Raw genomic sequence first — 17,892 nt, forward strand, 5'->3', positions numbered from 1 at the left:
TCGAAGTATTCAAGAACTTCACAAGTAAGAGTATGTAAGATATTTTATAGGGTTAGATGTGTGAGGTATGCATGTATGTTTCCCTAGCAGTCGAAGGCCCAGGGTTTGCCCCCTTGCACTCTCAGAAACAAAGTTTGTGTTTGTCTGCCTTTATGTATGTATATGTTCATGTGGGGTTCGTGTGGGTGTGTTTGTGTGTGTGTGGGGGGGCAGAGGTCAGCCTTAGCTATCATCCTGTAGGAGCCGCCCATCATATTCCTTGAGACAGGTTCTCTAATTATCCTGGAGCTTACTGTCGACTAGACAGACTAGTCAGTGAGTCCCAGGGATTCTTTTTTTTTTTTTTTCTTTTTTTTTTAAGATGTGTATTCTGGGGCTGGGGATTTAGCTCAGTGGTAGAGCGCTTACCTAGGAAGCGCAAGGCCCTGGGTTCGGTCCCCAGCTCCAAAAAGAAGAAGAAGAAAAAAAAAAGATGTGTATTCTGGAGATCTGAACTCAGGTCCTCATACTTTTATTGACGGATCCATCTCTCCAGCCTGTCTGAATCATCTAGGTTGGGGTTGATCCAGTGCAGGCTACAGGCCTGAGTGACTCATGAGCTAAGAGAGGGGGACTTGCTGACCAAGTTGTGGAAAATTAAAAAAAAAAAATTATTGGGAGCTGGGGTTCTCACTCAGTGGCTCAGTTCTAGAGCCCTGGCTTAGCTTGTGTTAGCCCCTGGGATTGATCCTTAGCACTGTAAGAAAAAGCTTTACTGAGATATGATCACATTCATCTATCTTACACACTGCTGATGGCTGACTTGGCATCTAACAGTAGACCTGATTATTTCAGGAGGCATTGAGTCCAGCAAACCCTAAAATCTTTATCATCTAATCCTTGGCACAAAAAGTTTGTCAGCCTCTGATTTAGGACTTGACTTCTTTTTTCTTTCTGTAATTAGCTCAGGTGGTGTTTTCTGTCACAGCCTCATGAAAGTTCTGACTTGTGGAGAAGCGCTAAATTTTACTTTGGAGCCTGTGTCTGAGTGTTCATTATGATATTTAAAACATTTGGTCCTGCATATCTTGGTGATTTGGGTGTCTCCATTGTAACTAAGAAATAGTATAGTTACTATCTGTCTACCTTAGGCAGTTGTCTGGGGGTGGGGAGGATTAAATGAATGGTGCTTGTCAAATGTTGACACAATATTGACTAAACAGTAACTACTAAGTAAGTGAACGCAATAGCCATAAATTCTCATCTAAAATGCTGTAATAGTTCTGAGCTCAGATTTTAGATCCCCCCTCCTCCTTGGGTATTATGCTACATTCAATTTTTTTTTGGTTCTTTTTTTTTTTTTTTTTTTTTTTTTTTTTGCTACATTCAATTTTATAGAGGGATTTTTTTTTTCTTTTACTGAAGCTGTTAGTTTAGTTAGGGGCTAACAATGAATAATTTAAAACATGTCCTATATATTCCAACACATATTTATTAAATATAAATGTATATCAGATAGTTAAGAGAAAAGGAGAAAATGTCTGTTTTTCAGAGGCCCTGTTTTCTGATAACTTCCTAGCAGTATGCTCAAGCTTGCAAGATGAACTTAAATACCACTTCTATTTTAGTGCTGGCTTTTTTCTTTTTTTCTTTCTTTTTTTTATAAAGAGATGTGTGAGAAAGACCTGTTTTAATTAGGCCAGGGGAAGATAACTGTCCCTGTGTGTGCTCTGTACTCTACTTCTTAGGATTTGCAGCAACATTTTTGTAACATTCTCTTTGGAGTTAAAATAATAAAAGTTATTATTATTTTATTGTTTAGAGACTTTGACATTAAACTGTTTCCTTGAGTGTTTTGCTTATTTCCTAGTTCAGAAATAGGATGTGCATCCCAAACGCTGATTTGTTTAGGGTTAATCCCAATGGAAGAGTGAGCAAACAGAAGAAGACCATTGTTCTGACAGAATTAAACAAAACAGAATTGGGGTCACTGTTGCTCTTTCAGCCCTGCAAATTATGTGGCTGCCTGGCCTTGTATGAACCTTAATTGAAGTGAGACGAACCAGGGGAGGTAGAGGAGGTGATAAGTTCCCACACTGCCCTTGGTGGAACAGTGGGTTGGAGGTGCAGTCGTTTTCCATAGTGGGGCAATACTCCATATCTGCAAAACGGGTATGGAACAGTTACAGCACTTGAAAAATGGAAAGGCCTAATATGAGGCGATATCCTCTCTTCAGGAAAAAACCCAGCAAAACCAGGGATTCCTTAACCTGGCAGATCAAGGCTGAACAGAGGACTAGTAAGATCTGTTAAAATAATTACAGTTTCAGGGCTGGGGATTTAGCTCAGTGGTTAGAGCGCTTACCTAGGGAGCGCTTACCTAGGAAGCGCAAGGCCCTGGGTTCGGTCCCCAGCTCCGAAAAAAAAGAACCAAAAAAAAAAAAAAAAATAATTACAGTTTCACAGTATACCTGGACAAGGGCTCTTCCTTGGTATTTAAAGGTACTCACTGTAGGATAGGCAAAATAAAGCGAGAGATAGGGTGATTGTTTTAATCTCTCACACAGAAGGCATGAGCTAGAATATATTAAGAGTGAATGTAAAATTGTATTTTCAGAAGTAAGTCAATATTTTGGCTTGTGGCCATCCTTTGGTTAGCTTTTCCTCCTTTCTTAAAGATTTATTTTTCAGGGCTGGGGATTTAGCTCAGTGGTAGAGCGCTTACCTAGGAAGCGCAAGGCCCTTGGGTTCGGTCCCCAGCTCCAAAAAAAAGAACCAAAAAAAAAATTTTATTTTTCATCTTTATTTAGATGTATGTGGATTCCCCAGAGGTCAGAGGAGAACATTGCATCCCCTGTAGCTGCAGATGTACGTGGTTATAATCTGCCTGGTGTGGATACTGGGATCTGTTAACTTGGGTCGTCTTCAGGAGACATGTGATCTCTTAACGGCTAGGGCATCTCTCCAGCCTGTTAGCTTTGTTTGACTGTTGTTTCCCATTAATCTTGGCTCTTTAGAGGTGGTATACACTGAAAACAAAGATGCGGTACCACCATTAGAAAATGTTAGACTAGATGAAGTCTGTAAGCACAGTCTGGGAGAAACTCTGCAGTACATACTACATTCATTTGTCTGAAACAGTAAGATCTTTATTTTTTGTAGCCAAGTCTTTATCCTGGGCAGGTCATCTGACTGCACCCTGCTCCTCCTTTCATTGCAAACAGTCAAAGGACTCCTCCTCTGATGAACATTTTCCGTGCTTTTAAAGAATATGTTATGTAAATTCAGTAATTACCCAGAGTATTAAACACTGACCTTCCCCTAAAGAAGCTACTTTTACAGGGAAAGCAGTTTTGAGCCTGAAGCTTGAGAACTTAGGTGTTTATTTTGACTCTGCTGTAAGTAATTTGTGACCTTGAGTACATGGTTTGTCTCTGTCAGATTCATTTTCCTCAGATATAAAATGAGAGGTCAGATTGCAGATCTCTGAGGTCCTTTTCTGACCCAAAATTCTTTTCTCCTCTTCTTCCTCCTCCTCCTCTTTTTTTTCCACCCCCTAATCAATCCCCCGTGTGTGTGTGTGTGTGTGTGTGTGTGTGTGTGTGTGTGTGTGTGTGTGAGAGAGAGAGAGAGAGAGAGAGAGAGAGAGAGAGAGAGAGAGAGGCAGGTCAAGAATTAAGCTATGCTCCTGGCTCCTGATATCAACATTTTTTGATTCTGTGATTAAAAAAAAAAGATCAAGTGGGGACTTTTATTTTGCACTGACACATTCACTGTTGACATCTCCTAAGGGAACATGACAGGACTCAGTCATCTTGCTGTATCTGTGGACCTTCATGATCAGTTGTGGTCTTCGCCCCAGGATGAGGGAAACCAAATCTCATTTATCTGTAGCCATCACGTACATCTGCAGATCTTGTATGATGCGACTGCACTGGAAAATAGGTAAGAAAGGAGTCTTGGAGTCTCTGTCCTAGGGAGCTTTGTTCGTTAGGAGTGTTTAAAACACAAGAAGACGACAATGGGATGATGATGACTTGTGGCCTGCCTTATTGAACATGCCCAGCACACGCTGTATTGCCCCCTCTTGAACTTTGGTTACTTTCTCGTTGGAGGAGAAGTAGCAGCTCTTAGAGACTCTGTTAGTACCTAAGTGAGAACTGCTCAGCCCAGGCCACATCAGAGGGAAAGCAGAAGTTACAGATTTATAAACATTTTGTTTATTTAGTTTCTCTTGTGTATGGTATTTGTGAACACATGTGAGCATGCAGGGGCCAGAGCGGGACTTTGGGTATTTCCCTCTTGAATTCTCTGCCTTATTTCTCTGAGACAGGTTCTTTCACTGGCCCTGAAGATTGTCATGTGTAGGTCTTTCTTTCTTTACCATTCTTTCTCTCTTGTGTGTCTTAGGCATACATGGCTATGTTACTGGCAAGTCTGTAACTGTTTTCTAGATGCCTTTCCTTCAGCCCCCCTCAGGTTTTATCTTGTCATGTGTCTGCCCAGCTTGTGACTGCATTTCCTAGCCTCTCTGTGATAGCTAGGCATGGTCATGTGACTCAGTTCTGACTAAATGGATGTGAGCAGGGTGGTGTGTGTGATATCTAGGTCATGGCCTTAGAGGGGAAGCTAATTGCCTTCCACTTCCTCTTCTTCAGTCCTGTGGATGGTGGTGTAGCATGTTCACATAGTTTTGGGACATACTACTCAACCTTGTAGTTGAGAGCTTTGCTTTTGACGGCAGTGGATGAGTAATAAAGGCCTCTGATCATTTTCGCAGTGACGCCGTGTCCTTGCTTTGGTCTCCTCATTTTTTAAAGGTAGATAGTGAGAGAGGAATATTTTTCTCCCCAGTCATTGTTACCTTAACTGAAGAAATCACCTGCTTTAAACCACCTTTACTTTTACCGCAGTCTTCCGTCTGCTGCCCAATTGCTTTGTTCTGTTTGCAGCAGAAACTTTTGAAGAGTTGTTTATAACTGTTGTTTTCCCTGTCCTACCTGGTTCTCTTTAGCTTGATCCATTTGGTGCTGTCATTCCACCCTTCCACTGACAATGCTTTTTTTTTTTTTTTTTTTTTTTGGTTCTTTTTTTCGGAGCTGGGGACCGAACCCAGGGCCTTGCGCTTCCTAGGTAAGCGCTCTACCACTGAGCTAAATCCCCAGCCCCTGACAATGCTTTTTAACTCTTAGTCTGGGGATGTAGCTTCATTGGTAAAGTGCTTGCCCAGTATGCATAAAGCTCTGGGTTAGATCCCTAGTGCCAAACAAACTCGGTGCATTGGCACTTAACTCTGATCCCAGCGGTCCTGAGGTGGAGGCAGGAGGATATGGAGTTAGAGGTAATCCTGGGCTTCATAGATAGTTTGAAGTACATATGTGATCTTAAATTAATACACACACACACACACACACACACACACACACACACACACACACATCCCTATATTGGTTTGGTAGCACATCTGTACAATTCTAGCCCTTGGTAAGCAGAGGCAGGAGAATTAGGAGTTCGAGGCCAACCTCAGCTACATAGTCACTTCATAGCTAATCTGGAAGAACATATCTGTTTTTTTGTTTTTTTTTGTTTTTCTTTTCTTTTTTTCGGAGCTGGGGACCGAACCCAGGGCCTTGCGCTTGCTAGGCAAGCCCTCTACCACTGAGCTAAATCCCCAACCATATCTGTTTTTTTGTTTTTGTTTTTGTTTTTTTTACTTTTTGCCAGATATGGTGACATACCTTTATAGTCTTAACATCCAGAAAACAGAGACATACTTGTCACAAGTTTGAGCCCTGTGTGGTCTAGTAGTTTCCAGACCAACTAGGGCTACAAAGGAAGATTATATTTCAACAAAACAAAACAAAAAGAATTTTTATTCATTTATTTGTTTTTCAGTTCTGGGGATAGAAGCCAGGCCACACACATACACAAAGGCAAGAACTACCACAGGGCTACATCCCCTGGCCCTATCTTGGAGTCACATGTATCTTACCAGTTCAGTGCCTGTTACATTGTTGACATTTCTCTTTGGTGACTGTATAGGAAAAAATTTGGTTTTTCTATACCTTTTTCTGTTATCTTATTCCTGCTTGAAAATTTGGAATGTCTCTGGCTGTCAAATGACTCACTCATTTTTATGGTTTAGGGTCACTTGAGTCTCATTTCTGGTTTCTACTTCTTTGTCTTAGGGTTTCTCTTACTGTAAAGAGACATCATGACCATGGAAAATGACAGTTCTTTATAAAAGAAACCATAAATTGGGGCTGATGTACAGGTACAGAGGTTTAGTTCCTTACTGTCAAGGTGGGAAGCTTGGGGCGTGTAGTCAGACATGGTGCTACAGAAGGAGCAGAGAGTTCTATATCTGGATCAACAGGAGGTGCCTGGCTTGAGCTTCTGAAACCTCAAAGCCTACTATCACAGTGACACAGTTCTCCAAGGCCATACCTACTCCAACAAGGCCACACCCTCCAATAATGTCACTCCCTACGAGCCTCTGGGGGCCATTTTCATTTGACTTACCACAACTCTTGAGTGTTAACCTCATCTTAGTCAAACTCTTTCTCGGTTTTTGGTAGATACCTCTGAGGATAGCGTGTACCAAACAAGATTGTGGGTTCCTTTTCTTTCCTTTTTCCTCTCCTCTCATGTCTTCTCTGTCTTTTACGTGGCACCGTCATCTCTATGCCACATCATCCACTGTGAACCCCTGGAGTCACCCTGGACCTTTTCTCTTTATTGAACGTTAAAGCTTGCCAAGCTTAACCCTCACGGTACAATGTGGTTCAGACGCCATCTTAATTTTCTTTCACTGTTAACAATGTAGGCCAAGCTACTTTCTTTCTTGGAAACCTACCAAAAATTTCTCTGCCCCTGCTCCAGACTCTGTCCTTTTCCTTACATTCCTCATCACAGGGACCAAAGTATTGATAAATGTTTGTCACATATCTTAACATTCTCCTATTAAATGACTCCAGTCCACTTAGTACAGAAGGCAGACCATAACATTTTAACAAGAAGCAAAACCTTTAGCTCGACCCGTGTAAGTGGTTATCTGTCAGGGAAGGTTTTGCCCACAGGGGACATTAAATAGTGTTTAGGGACAGATTGGGTATTGCACCTGGCACCTAGTGGACTGAAGTCTGGATCTTCTAAGCATCCTGTAGAATACAGAACGATTTCAACAATAACATAGTGTATAATCCAGCATGTCTGTAGCACATCATCTGATGTCCGGTTTTCTTCCTTGCTGGTCTTGGTCATTGTATTATAGTCACAATGATTTTCCCCCCTCTTTTTAAAAGACTGTTTAGTTTGTCAACTTATCAGTCAGGCTGTTTAGTGAAGTTGGGCATAGGACACATGGATAATACACGGTAGGCAAGCACTCGATCATGGAACAATGTAGACAGATATTTAGGTTCATAGCAAAATGGTGTATGTGGTCAGAAATGTCCTGTCGAAGTTTCCCACTCCCCCATCTCATAGCTCCATTAACCAACAGCTCCAGTGTGGTGCATTTATTACAGTTAGTGAACGTATACCAACACACTATCCAGAAGGGTTTATTCTTGGTGTACAAATGGTGACGAAAAATGTATTCTCCATTGTGCTGTACAGAGCAGCATCACTGCTGTAAAAGTCCTCTGTGCGTGCATGTTCCTCTGCATATGTTTTTCTCCCTAATAGCTGCATGTCTTCTTACTGTCCTCATAGGTTTGCCTTTTCCCAGAATGTCCGATAGTTAGAATCGTATACTGTGTAGCCTCACCCCTTTTCTCTCTCTGTGTGGGTGTTCACGTGGTACATCTGTTTTATGCTCATGTATGTGTACACGGGTTTGTGCATGGGTGTATATGCAGAGGAGAGTACTGGGTGTCCTGTTCTCTTCTTCTCCACTGTATACCCTTGAGGTAGAGTCTCACTGAAGCTGGAGCAACAATGCTTAGTGCTTCCCACAGTGCTGAGGTTATAGGCCTGTGTGTGGCCATGCCAAAGGATTATTTATTTATTGAAAAATAGTGGGTCCTGGGATGCAAACCCAGGTCCTTCCACTTGTACAGTCGATGCTTTTAACCATTGGACCCTCTCTCCAGCTCTAATACACCCTCTCCTGCTGGGTTCTTCTGCTTAGTAATGCATCGGAGGCTCTTACGTGTATTTTTGTGGCTAGATAGCTCATTTCCCTTTAGCAGTGAATATACTCTATTGTTTGGATGCACCACAATTCATTTATGCATTCCCTTGCTCAAGGATAGTCTGGTCCTTTCCAAGTTTTGGCAGTTGTGAAGAAAGCTGCTGTAAGCACCCGTGAGCAGGTTTTATGTAGGTCTGTTTTCAAGTCTCTTTTGAGCAGCACCACAGAGCACGGTTGTCAGGACCGTCTGGTAAGAGTGTTTAGTTTCTCAAGGCACTGTCTAATTTCCTCTGTAAGTTGTCATGCTATCTCACATTTCCACTCCCAGTGAGTGAGGGTCCCTATTGTCATCATTTGGTGATGTCAACCCGAACTGATTTTCGCTGTTTTAATGGGCATACAGTGGATGATACTTACTTTTCTACCAGAGTAAAGAAAACACATTTACTCTCTTAGGTATGTATGTATGTATGTATATGTGTGTGTGTGTGTGTGTGTGTGTGTGTGTGTGTGTATGTATATACATATACATATACATATACATATACATATACATATATGTATATATACATATATATATATGCGCTCGCTGTTCCCCTTGATTAAAACGTGCTGTTTTCAAGGGATAGGACCACAGGGCCCTAGGTTCGGTACACAGGACTAAAGAAAAAAGATGCTTCCTCCCAACCCCCTTTTCCCCTAGATCTGCACGTCTGTCTTCTTCTCCACCAGAGAAGCCATTGTGGGTACCTGTGTACCCACCACCATCATCCCCTGGGCTTCCACTTCTCCTTCTATCCTTTTCACTTTATTTGATTATGGACTTAGTTCATAGTCATATTATCTATAAATTTTCAAAGAATAAGTGTTTGTTTTCTGTTGGGAAGTTAGAATTTAAAACAGACCCTTTCTTTGTAGCCCAGGCTGGCCTGGATCTCTTGACATAGCTCAGGTTAATCTTGTAGTCATCTTGTCTTCCTCTCTGTTGAAGTTATGAGCCATTATGTCTGGATTCAGGCTTCCTCATCCAGTGCGCACACACGGAGGCCGTAGGTCTACAATTGGTATCTTTTCTGCGACTCCCCACCATATTTGTTGAGACAGGGTTTCTTTTCTTACTGACCTTGGAACTCACATAGAGTAGCTGGCTAGTGACCTAGAACTTACCTGCCTTATGGTTCCTGCTGTTGGAATAATAGACACACTGTCATGCCCAGCCGTTTTAGTGGGTTTTGAGGTTTCAAACTCAGTTCTTTGTGTCTACATAGCAGGTACTTTACCTACCGAGCCATTTCTCCTCCACCAGACCAAATATCTTTATGTTTATTTATAAGAAAGAATCCATTTATTTTTATTTATGTGTGTGTTTTCTCTGCGTGTATGTGTATGCACTGCATGTGTGCCTGGTGCACTCAGAGATCAGAAGAGGGCATGAGATTCCCTGCGACGGGAGTTAATAATGGCTGTGAGCCACCATCCGGGTGCGGGGAGTCAAAGCTGGGTCTTCTAGAAGAGCAGCAAGGGTTCCTAATTGGTGAGCCATCTCCCCAGCCACTCCTCCCCCAATCTTGTAAAAAAGTTAAAAACTTTAAGAAAACCAAACCAACGTTTATTCAGTCAAACTAGAACACAGCTCCCTGCGTTTCTAATATCGCACAGGTCCGTTTAGTTCACTGGAAAGTCTTTAGCTTCCTGTGGAAGATGGTTATCCTTTTCTCTTCTTAGAAGCTCTTTCCCTTTCTGGGTTAAGTGTATTTTTTTTCTTCACTTATTCCTCAAATCCCAGCATTTAAAAACCTGCCTCTAGGTCCATATCTAACATTTTGGGGCAGTCCTCTTGGTGATCGTACAAAATCTGAAGTTACTAGTCAAGCTAAGGGAAAAAAGGAGTCCCATTGCCTTATAGTGTTTGGATCAGGGTTCGAGAGTTCAGCTTGCCCAGCTGTGTTTGAGAGCATGAGAAAGTAGAGGGGACTAGCTTCTGACCTGATACTTCCTCTCTTCTGTGCCAGGGACATGGATACAGTGTGAGCAAACTGCAGCCCAAACAAACTAAGGCAGCAAGCAGTGTTTTCCTCAGTCATTGGTCTAGCGCTGTACATACTGGTACCCTTGAGAGAACCAATGTAGGGAACAGGTCTGGGCCGACACTGGAGGAAGCAGGCGTGGAGTTCTGGGGTCTTAGTCAAGGGGAAGGCATGTAGGTTGGATACGGACTGATCCTATAGATCCTAAGAGCTGCTGGCCTCAGGACTGAAGCCATAGGAAGGGCTGGTCCGTTTTGTTGTTGTTGTTTTTCTCCACAGAGGGTTTCTCTGTGTATCCCTGGGTGTCCAGGAGCTCTGTCTGTAGACCAAGCTGACCTCCAACTCAGAGGAACCCCCCCCTCCCGTCTCTGCCTTCTGAGTGCTGGGCTTAAAGGTGTCCTCCACTTCTTCCTGCTTGGTATAGGGCTTTTTAAAGCCTGAGGCCCAGAATAGGAGTCCTTATTGATTAGGTCCAGGGTGGTGCTGATCTGTCTGTGTCAGACTGGATCAGTCTTGTTTACTGCACTTGTTTACTGGGAAGTGCCCCCCACTCCCTGCTCCCATTGGACCTGGGGCCTGACTTAAATGTGTTCTAACTGGTGAGCCGTGCAGTGTGCTGAGTGTACACAGGTGGACTAGAAATACTGCTTCCCCAGTCCTCAGAGGGGGCTGTCAGGGACAGAGTAGTAAGAACTAGGTTGATCATATTTGGACTCCAGCGGCGCGACCTATTTACCCCAGGGTGCCTGCGCCAGTACCGTCATTTCTCTTATGTATCACAAGGTGAGAAAGGCTGATAGGTGACTGCACAAGTCTCACAGTACCAGGCATTTTATGTACAGCCTTAAAGGCATTTTAAACAAATCCCTTTTTTTGGTGACACCTGACTATGTTAGAGCTGTCAAAGTAGGTTTTTTTCCCTTCTCCTTATTAATGAGGAAATAAATCCAGGTTAAATGACTTGTCTAGCAACGGATTCTCACTCAAGTAGGCCACCTGAAACTAGAACTCCATTCCTTTACTCTTTTTTTTTTTTTTTTTTTTGGAATATTCTTTCTACTAACCCAAATAGCGTTCCTTACCCCTTTTTCTTTTTCTTTCTTTGCCCCCAAATCACCTCCACCAGATTTTTCTGCTCTTCCTCCTTCTCTTCTTTCTCCTCCTCCTTTTTTTTAATTTTTATTTTTTTATTACAGCATTGCTATCCTATTTTTTTTTCTCCTCATTTTGAGATAGGTTTTTTCTGGCTGTCCCAAAACACACCCCCTCTGTAGATCCCTCTCTGTAGAATCCTCTCTGTGGCCTCAAACTCATAGATCCACCTGCCTCTGCCTCCCAAGTGCTGGGAGTAAAGGCATGCAGAACCAGTGCTGGGCCCTAATTTTCATGATATAGTCTCTTTATTTTTTGACCTGAATATAAAGCATATTTAATACATATTAAATGAGATTTTATTTTAAAATATATAATTTTGTGAGATTTGACAATTGATTTAGCATCTTTAAACTTGATTCTGTATGTTAGCTGTGTTTACTGCTTTCTTTCTTAGGTTGGTATTATATTTGGTTGTTATAGTAATATTTGTCTGAAATAGTCTGTCTTAGTTAGGGTTTTACTGCTGTGGACAGAAACCATGACCAAGGCAACTCTTATAAAGGACAACATTCAATTGGAGCTGGCTTACAGGTTCAGAGGTTCAGTCCATTATCATCAAGGTGGGAGAGCATGGCAACATCCAGGCAGGCATGGTGCAGGAGGAGACAAGTCAAGTGTTCTGCATCTTGATGAGACTAGCCAAGAGAAAACTGTCTTCCAGACAGCTAGGAGGAGGGTCTCAAAGCCATACCACAGTGACATACTTCCTCCAATAAGGCCATACCTCCTAATAGTGCCACTCCGTGGGCCAAGCGTATTCAAACACCTGAGACTTTGGGGTCCAAATCCATTCAAACCACTCTATGGTCATTCTAAAGTATTTATAAAAGGTGAAAGTGCATTAAGGTTGCATAAACTAGTTATAAGGACTGACACTTAAATGTAAATTTATTTATTTTTCACTGATGCATGCTTCTATTAATCCTTACAATGTCCTTTCATTCAGTTCTGTTGTTGTAAAAATATAAAAAATAAAAAAGGTATATCATTGCCTTTTACCTCGGTGCCCCAAGATATCTGCTAGATACCTTGGCAGAAACACATCCCAACTTCTCGGCGGCCCTGTGTTTCCTGCTGCCACACACTTTCCTACACTCAAATCGACACATAAAAGAGCACACAACACAATAATCTTTGACCCAATTGGTAAGATATAATTGCTCACCTAAACATACAAAGCCCAGTACCATCCATCCCTTAAGAGCATTTGTAACAACCTGTAAATGTACAGTGTGGAATCTTAACGTCACCTGCCATGTTGTCCTGCCATGGCTTCTCTCTCTCCCTCTCCTCTCCTCCTTTCCGTTCCAGTCTCCTCCTCTTCCTTCAAATTCTCTCCCGCCCATCCTTCCTTCTTCTCCAATGACAGGCCTCCTTCTGTCCTGTACCTGCCCCTCACCTGTACTTTACAAATTCATTGGGGAGAAGTTTCTGGTGAAGTCACCTGATTCCTGAGTATGTGACTAGGCCCGCTGTCCTTGGGGCAGTGGAATTAGCACCAAAATACAGATAACTCCAGGGCAAACCACAGCAACCTTGAAGCCATCTTGATGCTGGTGGTTGCTTTCTCCGCTCTGCTAGGGAGAGGGAAGATTCAGAACACAGGTCTGGGACCAGCGACTTGAAATGTTGCTTTTCCTCAGGATCACTTTGCAAACCCTGTGATTTATAAGTACTGAATCTGGCCTGGGGAAGACTGTTTTTCAGATTTCTCTTTCCATTTTCAGTAATTAATTCTCTGATATACTCATGAGCAGAAGACACCCCCCCTGCTTATCTGTCAAAGACTTACCTGGAAAGAAATGTCAGTCGTGCGTGCCAAGGTTCAGAAACTCTGCTCAGAATTTCCAGTAGTCAGCACATCCCTGCCTCTGCCCACCTGCCCTTTCATTGCCGAATCAGGGTGATAGGCTGCAGACCGTTAGGAGCTTAAACCTCCTTGTGGTGCTAGGGATCAAACCCAGGGTCTGTCTAGTCAAGTACTCTACCACTGAGCCACACTTTTAGGGAAAGACTCAGAGACTTACTGTTAAACGGTTTGTAAGTGGGGAGTGTTAGGCCTTTTATGTGCTAGTGCTTATTTCATAACTTTTAATTGGAAAAGTTGAACTGGGGCTCATAGCTGAGCTGGCCTTTGTAGACTGACATGGTGATCTGTGAGAACAGATTTAAGGGACTAGTGATTTGTAACCACAGGCTTTTCCATCCTGTCTCTTATTCCCCAAAAATAACAACTCCGAGACTTCTTATATGTGAGTAAATGCCCAGGCCAATAGTTTTGGTTTGTTTCTGCCAGCTCCTAACTCAATCATCCCACTTCAGCTAGTCCCAGTCATGCCACGTGGTTAGTCACCTCTCCTCAGGTTCATGCATCTGACTCCACAGTGCTAGGGACAAATCCCATGCACTTGACTGTTTCCCAGAAACCCTGCCGCCCCTGCCAGATGACCCACTTTCTAATCCTGCCTCAGCTCATATATATGCATATGTGTGTGTATATATATATATATATATACACACACACACACACACATACACACATACACACACACACACACACACACACACACACACACACACACGATGTTTTGATCACACTTATCATTATTCTCCTCTTTCTCCCAATCCCTCTGGACCCTTTCAAAAAGTCTTCCATATACTTTAATGTCTTCATTTTTTTATATGTCCAACTGAGTTTAATTAAGTTGCTTGCATGAGCTTGCACGGGGCAGGGGTTATTAACTAGCACAGGCAGCTTACCTGTGGATAATGCTGCTGATAAAAAAGGACTCCCCCTACTCCCATCCCAAGCAGCTATTGGCTGCCAGTAGCTCCTCATCGAGGCATGGGGCCTCATGTCTCCCACAGCCGTGTTAGAATGCGGACGGGCTATAGCTTGCGGGTCACGTGGCTGCAAAGTAGCTGCAGCTGCTGCGAGTTCCTGTGTACAGAACATTTCATAGCACCCCTCCTCATCCTTTACTCCTCCTCTGCAATGTTTCCTGAGCCTTGGTGAGCTGGGGGTGGCGGGGTGGTGGCGGTCGTACAGATAGAGGGTTAGGACTGAGCACTCGGTCGTTACTTAGCACTCTGATGAGTTAAGTTTCTTCAGTAACCGCTGCCCTATGAGAAGAGAGGCTTCTCTGACCAACTTGAGAACAACAGGAATCCGTGGGTATGGACATACGTGCTTAGAAGATAGGTTGACCACGTGCCCATTAATAGAACCACAGTAGTAGGTTTCCTTTAGGTCCTATAACCTCCCCAGCCTTCGACCAGGTTTACACAACAGGCATGATTTCTTCGCTGCGGAGCAGGCTTCAAATCCACTTAGAAATCGACTATCCCTATAAAAATCATGCCACTGCTGTTCTGGTGGGTATCTCTTGCCTGTCGGGTTGGTACTGCGGCACACAGTGTGCGCACCTGGGTACGGCCATTGTTGACTTTTTTTTTTTTTTTATTAACTCCAGAGTCCTGCATGACAGCTTCTAGCCCATGAGAGCTAGCTTGCACATGGTTGTCCCGTGTACAGACTGTTTCCAGCTGGATCCCTCTGTATTCTGGAACTCCGCTGTGTGGTGTGCTCCCAACAGGCCTCACCATCTGGTTTTAGTGAACAACCAGGAGTAGAGGCAACAGTTTATATTATTTTGGGGTTTTTGGGGGCGTCTCTAACCAGTGGCTCTTAGCGGGGTCCTTTGTAGGTTGCAGTGGTTCAACATTAGATTTTTCCTGTACCTGTTTCTGCGTACCACAAATGTGCCTGGTTCCTGCAGAGGCCGGATGAGGGCATTGGATCCCTTGGGACTGGAGTTACAGTTGAGAGCTGCCGTGCGGGTACTGAGAATCTAATCCGAGTCCTAGAAGAGGTGTTGGTGCTCTTAACAGCCGAGCCATCTCTCCAGCCCCCTAAGTCAAGACATTTTAACAGGCGTTTTCTCTTTTCTGCTGTTTCTGAGTCGAAGGCATGGCCAGAGCATCCCAGTTGTTTTCGGTGCCTTCTGCAGGCTTGGTATTGTAGTCCCTTGATCCAGATACCCACATCTACCTCCTTAAATTTCAATTTCATCGTGTCAGTTTAAGCAGTCAAGAGCCACCATAATTATCTAGGTGCTTACTCCCTTTAAGTAAGCTCTCTAGCTTCCAAGAGAATCCTTTAAAAGATACCCACCAGGATTTAAGATTCCCTTTCATTAAACGAGAAATTAATAGCTATTTTAGTTACTAGTACTCGTCATTGGTAACAAACATTTAATTATTATTGACAGACTAGGAACCCGTTCAAAACCCTCTTAGGTGTTACCTGCTTTAATCTCACAAGTGTCCTGCCAAGTACTTAGCACAGTGTCTGTGGTAAGATGTGCACGTGTAAAATGTCCTCCCTGTGCAGCTTGTGGAGGAGCACCTGAGTGTAGCACAACTGAGCCCTGGATGTTTTCTTCTTACTTCCTTGAGTTTATTTACAATGAGAGCTAGGAGATGCCTCTGTGACCGTGTAAAAGAGTAGCATATTGTCTACTAAATAATCTAGAATATTTAAGATTGTATTATCAATATTCTAGAAATCATTTAGTGAAAAATGTTTGAAGCCAAAATTGCTTTGATTAAGAGAACCAGTTCTTATCTTAGCTGTTTGCTCTGTGTAGGAAGCAATTTTCATGTATTTATTTGCTTAACAGTATTTCCTGAAGACTATCTGATAAGTTTTTCCTAGTTGCTGAGCCTGGGCGAGAGTTGGAGGGAAAAGAAAAACCTTCTTCCTTTTTATTGGCTTTATTTCTTTCACCATTTCTGTGTAAACAAAATGAGGACCAGGTTTCCTTCTGTGGAAAAGCGGTTTCTTGTAACCGGAGCTTTGCCTTGTAGAGCAGCCTCCTCAGAGGTAGGAAGGGAAGTCTGAGCTGGAGTAGAATTTCACAAAATCCTTCATATTACTTTTAGCCTCTTCAGTGACACAAAAACATTAGGATATTCTTACCACGTTGAGGATATGGATTGTACTAGAAACAGAAAACACTCTTGGTTAATCAACTTTATAAAAGTGACAGTGGTTTGCAGGTATTTCTTACTCCCCTACCATGTGCGTGTGTGTGCGCGCTCGCATACACGCACGCACACATACACAGACACAGACGTAAACATACAGATACACACATACACACAAAGAGACACACAGACATACACACATAGACATACACATAAAGGAATGCAGAGATATACACAGACATCACACACACACACACACACACACACACACACACACACACACACACACACACTGGAACTCAGATTTCTGCCTATTTCTGCCACAGGCATTGGCATTAGAGGCAAATGCAACCGTGCCTGGCTCTTGATTACTGAATATTATGCCATAAAATCTTGCATAATTTTCCCTTTTTACTTTAGTTTTTAAAAAATTTTTTAACACAATCCAGAAGCATAGTAGATTTGATTTCAGCAGTGTTTCTGCGGCCTTTGCAGTGTGATCTTTGTGTCCCAGTTTTAGGGCTTTCAGCTGTATTTCTCTTCACTTTACATTCATTAAAATAAAAAAAATTATAAAAGATCGGGCTTATTTTCTCAGTGGACTTCTGTGTTTCCCACACCGCTGGGGTTTCAAATAGTATTTCCATCCTTGTAGAAGTGTTTGCATTGGTTAGGAGGTGTGGAAAGTTTTCATGGTCCTTCCTAACTTTGCGCTCTCAAAGCTCTCTGACCGTCCGGGCCACAGTTGAGGACTTTGGTGTTCCTGTAGAGGTTTGCAGCGTGACTGCAAAAAATATGTACTTTAGAGATGCTCAGGTAACCTTCTCTTTGATTAGTCACTGCCTAATTTTTGGGAGAACTTTTTAAATTAATTATCCAGCTGTAATAAAGCAATGTAGATTTTGGACTTTTTTTTATTAGCTTGTGAAAGTAATAGGAATTTGCTCTTAAAAAGTGCTGAATATATGCAGTTTAGTCAATTAAGCTTTTCTTATTAAAGTATATAAAGAAAGCCAGCATTACTTTTAATCTAAATAAATTTATCAGTTATAAAAGCTGATTTTTAAAAGACTTTCCTATTGTAAAATTAACGTAATGGCTTTTAAGATTCTTTCTTTCTGAAATGTTTTTGGGTCAGAGTCTTACTGTGTAGTTTTGGCTGTGCTGGAACTCACTGTCTGTACCTGGCTAGTCTTGAACTCACAGAGGACTGCCTGCCTCTGCCTCCACAGTGCTGGGATTAAAGGTGTACATCCCTACATCCAGTTAACTTACGATTTTTAAATTTAGCTACATTCATTATTACTTTGTAAGAAAAAAAATAACTAACATTTATATCTCATAATATAAGGGACTATAATACATTTCTTTAGTCTTTGTTACGTATAATTTATATAAATATGAGGTTAAAAAAGAAAACCCTCAGATAAACGAAGCTAACAAAAGCTGTCAAGACAATACTGTAAGAAGCATGATAGCTATAAGGACTTATAAAGCCATTTATGTTGATGATCGTGTTTGACTAGAATTATTACCTTATGCCCAGGTAAATAAATGACCTCACTTCACAAAAGGGGCTTGATAGCTTAGAGTTGAAGCGTTCTT

General features: G+C 42.3%; 1 protein-coding gene and 1 long non-coding RNA gene across 9 annotated transcripts in view; one reads left to right on the plus strand and one right to left on the minus strand.

Moving 5' to 3' along the window:
• Arhgap32 (Rho GTPase activating protein 32) overlaps positions 1–17,892 on the plus strand; it is a 260,593-nt gene that overhangs the window by 19,969 nt on the left and 222,732 nt on the right. For 5 of the 8 annotated variants that reach the window (XM_063265400.1, XM_063265401.1, XM_017595997.3 and 2 more), the window contains exon 1: positions 2,249–3,924. The exons of the other annotated variants lie outside the window; for them this stretch is intronic. In XM_063265400.1, the coding sequence (XP_063121470.1) occupies positions 3,776–3,924 (149 nt within the window). In that variant the 5' untranslated portion in view covers positions 2,249–3,775. Of the gene's footprint in view, positions 1–2,248; positions 3,925–17,892 lie in introns of those variants that run through there. 8 annotated transcript variants of the gene reach the window in all.
• Positions 438–4,047, minus strand: LOC134480155 (uncharacterized). The gene is made up of 2 exons (XR_010054347.1): positions 2,444–4,047; positions 438–2,311 (listed from the first exon to the last, which is right to left on the minus strand). It is a non-coding gene; the product is annotated as an uncharacterized LOC134480155 (long non-coding RNA).

This window comes from Rattus norvegicus, chromosome 8 (genome assembly GCF_036323735.1).
Source record: "Rattus norvegicus strain BN/NHsdMcwi chromosome 8, GRCr8, whole genome shotgun sequence".
In the NCBI taxonomy this organism is placed as follows: Eukaryota; Metazoa; Chordata; class Mammalia; order Rodentia; family Muridae; genus Rattus; species Rattus norvegicus.